This window comes from Cricetulus griseus, assembly GCF_003668045.3.
Source record: "Cricetulus griseus strain 17A/GY chromosome 1 unlocalized genomic scaffold, alternate assembly CriGri-PICRH-1.0 chr1_1, whole genome shotgun sequence".
NCBI lineage: Eukaryota > Metazoa > Chordata > Mammalia > Rodentia > Cricetidae > Cricetulus > Cricetulus griseus.
In genome coordinates this window covers 32,512,121-32,515,077 of record NW_023276807.1, presented here as the reverse complement: position 1 = coordinate 32,515,077, position 2,957 = coordinate 32,512,121, and the positions used below count along the sequence as shown (strand labels likewise).

The window sequence follows — 2,957 nt, the reverse complement described above, 5'->3', positions numbered from 1 at the left end:
CACAAACACTCAGAAAAATACATCCATAACCCCACACAAACACCAACAAGATTGCCCATTTCCTTTTGGGGATCTCAATTCTTTCTTCATAAGCCAATGTGCACAACTCTGGTCTTCTCTCCCGGTTTCCATTTTTGGGATACCTTGACCTTGAATCCCCGGGACTCTCAAGCATTTATATCAAAGGGTTGGTTCCACAATGCATGTAATATTCCCCTAGTAATCTGGAATGTTCTGCAGGCCTTGCACCTTTTTACTAACCTTAATATTATTTTTTTTTCATTTATTTTTTTTTGTTAGAGCCAGGGTTTCTCTATGCAGCTTCACAGCCTGTCCTGGAACTGGCTGTGTAGACCAGGGTGGCCTGGAGCACACAGTTCTTTTTCTGCTGTTTCCTCCCAAGTACTGGGTTTAAAGTGTGTGCCAATGCAGCCCTGCTTAACATTCGTTTCTTATAGATCCAATCAAACACACACACACACACACACACACACACACACACACACACACACACACTCACAATCCATTTCTTCCTGAGATTCAATACATCTTACTCACTTTCACTTGCTTCCTGTAAGTCTCCAATTAATATCTGCCCACTAGTACACACACCTCTAGTTTTCTCTCCAACTTTTTCTTGGTTGCACAGTGTGCCCTTGAATCCAGTGCTTCTCAAGATGTGGGATCTAAGTATGGTTTCCAAATTTCATGTCTTTCTCTAAGTAAGTAGATCCTCTGGGACATCTGGGACCCTTTGCACACCCCTCCTGTGTTTTTCAATTTATTATACACACACACACACACACACACACATTTATAAGCGCATATTTTACTTTTAATGTCTTTGATGTTCAAATATTTATGTTAACTGTTTGTGCATTAATGTATTAAAAATATATGTATATATTTATCTATATTTTCATCTGCCTTGATATTTGTACAATTATCCATTTACTATCCCTAAGTAACATTCAGTAGCAATTCTACGTAAACCAATGCATCTATGCATCCCTTAAAGTCTCTTTCTACATATTTGCATGCACATAAAAAGTATGTGTATATGTCCAAGTCTCCATTCAGATAAGTAGGCAGTCATTTGTATATAAAATGGAGGGTCCAAGTGCTAAATCTCTCTTGGTGTTCAAACAAATCCCTGCGTTCTTTGTTATTTGTATTCCTTCAGTCCTGCATTCTCAAAGGTGCCAGTAATGCGAGGACAGAGGCATGGTTGGTTGGTTGGTTGGTCATTCGGTGAGTCAGGGTCGGTTCACTTTCTAGCCCAACTATTCCTGTAATCCTTGAAGGCGTTGGCCATGAGTGGAGCAGGTTTCTTAGCCTGGGTCTTCTTGCTGCCATTGCTGCTGCAGCCCAAGGGCGGGCGGGGACCTCTCTGCAGATGGCCAGGGCCAGAGGGTTCGGGGAGGCTGTGCTCATATTCGGGGAAGGCCTCCCCTCTGGGTCCAGAGTGTGCATGCTGGCCAGGGTTTCTTGCTTGGGCATGGAAGCAGATCATTTTGGTTTGGCCGCCTTGATGATTCTTGGCTTGTGAGCTCTGGATGCTGGCACACAGGGTTTGCAACTTTAGCTTCTGGGACTCTTGCATCCTGAGGTGTGTCTGGGTCTCAGTCTGGAGGTCAGCTGGCTTAGCAGTTTTGATCTGGGTCCTGGGGTAGTCCTCCTCTGGCTGACTCCAGAGTGCTCCTTCCTCCAGAGCGGGTTGGCAGTGAGTTTCCCCCTTAGATTGAGACTTAGCCTGGCGTCCTTTGTTCGAAATCTGTGGGAGAGTTCTGGCAGGTCTGACACCAGAATACACTGGCGTTTTGAAGGTTTTCCTACACGCCCATGGTGCTGCTTCTTGGTCAGTGTGCAAGGAAGAGTGCTCAGGTCCATCCTGGGGAAAGCAGGCTTGGAGATTTGAGGTGATCTCTGGAAAGGGACTGGCACCTAGGATGAGATTCATATCCTTGCAGCTTTGAGACTGGCCTCTAGGCACCTTTGCTCCAGGGCTCTGGTCCTCAGATTTCCAGGTGCTTTTCTTCTTCCTCTTGCGGGGAGGCAGCACAGAGGAAGATGGATTGCAGTCATAGTTGAGACAACCCTCAAAAGAACCAGGAGGGTAGTCTTCCAGGGTCCAGGGTCCTGGTCCCTTTGCCCTCAGTGGAGACAGGCGCTGCTTAGTTGTTCCAGCCACTGGCTTTCTGGGGAGGGGCTTCATCCCTTCAAGAGGCCATGGCTCCCCCACAGTTCCTGGGGGCCTGCCTACCCTCCCCTGGCTCTCAGTTTCCAGCTGAGGGTCCCGGAAAAACCCTCTTTGTTTCCTTCTTCCTGCTGTCTCCATGTTCGCGCTGCATGTTGCAATTTGCTTAGAGCTTGTGTCCATGCTCTGACACGCGCTGGGCTGTGGGCTATTACTACTGACTTCCACCACCTGGCTCCCATATTCTCTGTGTCCCCGGGAAGCAGGCTTCTGTGGCTTGTCTTCTGGAGAGTTTCTGTGAATCTGTGTCATTGGGCTCCTATGGAAGGAAAAGTCCTGAGGGGGCCCGGGCTCGGACCCAAACTGGGATTGCTCTGACCACCTGGCTGCTAACTCCTTGGCAAATGGGACCAGGGGCTGCTGGTTCTTCAAGAGCTTGATGGTCTGCCTGAAGCCAATCTCCTCCAGGATGTCACCCAGCATCTGTGAAGAGAGTTTCTTCAGGGTTTTATAGAGCTGCCTGGCTCTGTCTCTGTGCACAGGCGCTCGCGCAGCTTCTGCATGACTTCTAAAGTGTTTCTGGGAATTTCTGTAAGTGGGCTCCTATTGAAGGAAAAGTCCTGTGGCCCAGAGGTCACAAACAATTACAGGATGTAATACTCTGTTTTTACTATGTTCATAGTTCTGCAATCATACAATGAATTAAAAGTAGGTATCATGATGTCACTTTTGAGAAAGTGCAGTCTTCTCTCCATGTTTC

General features: G+C 47.4%; 1 protein-coding gene across 1 annotated transcript; it reads right to left on the bottom strand.

Moving 5' to 3' along the window:
• Positions 1-1,267: 1,267 nt before the first annotated feature.
• Positions 1,268-2,680, bottom strand: LOC103159416 (elongin-A3 member D). Its single transcript, XM_027391018.1, has one exon. The coding sequence runs from the start codon at positions 2,678-2,680 to the stop codon at positions 1,268-1,270; it is 1,413 nt and encodes a 470-aa protein (XP_027246819.1).
• Positions 2,681-2,957: the final 277 nt, after the last annotated feature.

What these genes read in the sequence shown, in the direction of transcription:
- LOC103159416 (XM_027391018.1), bottom strand. Translation starts at nt 2,680, where the DNA reads ATGCTGGGTGACATCCTGGAGGAGATTGGCTTCAGGCAGACCATCAAG.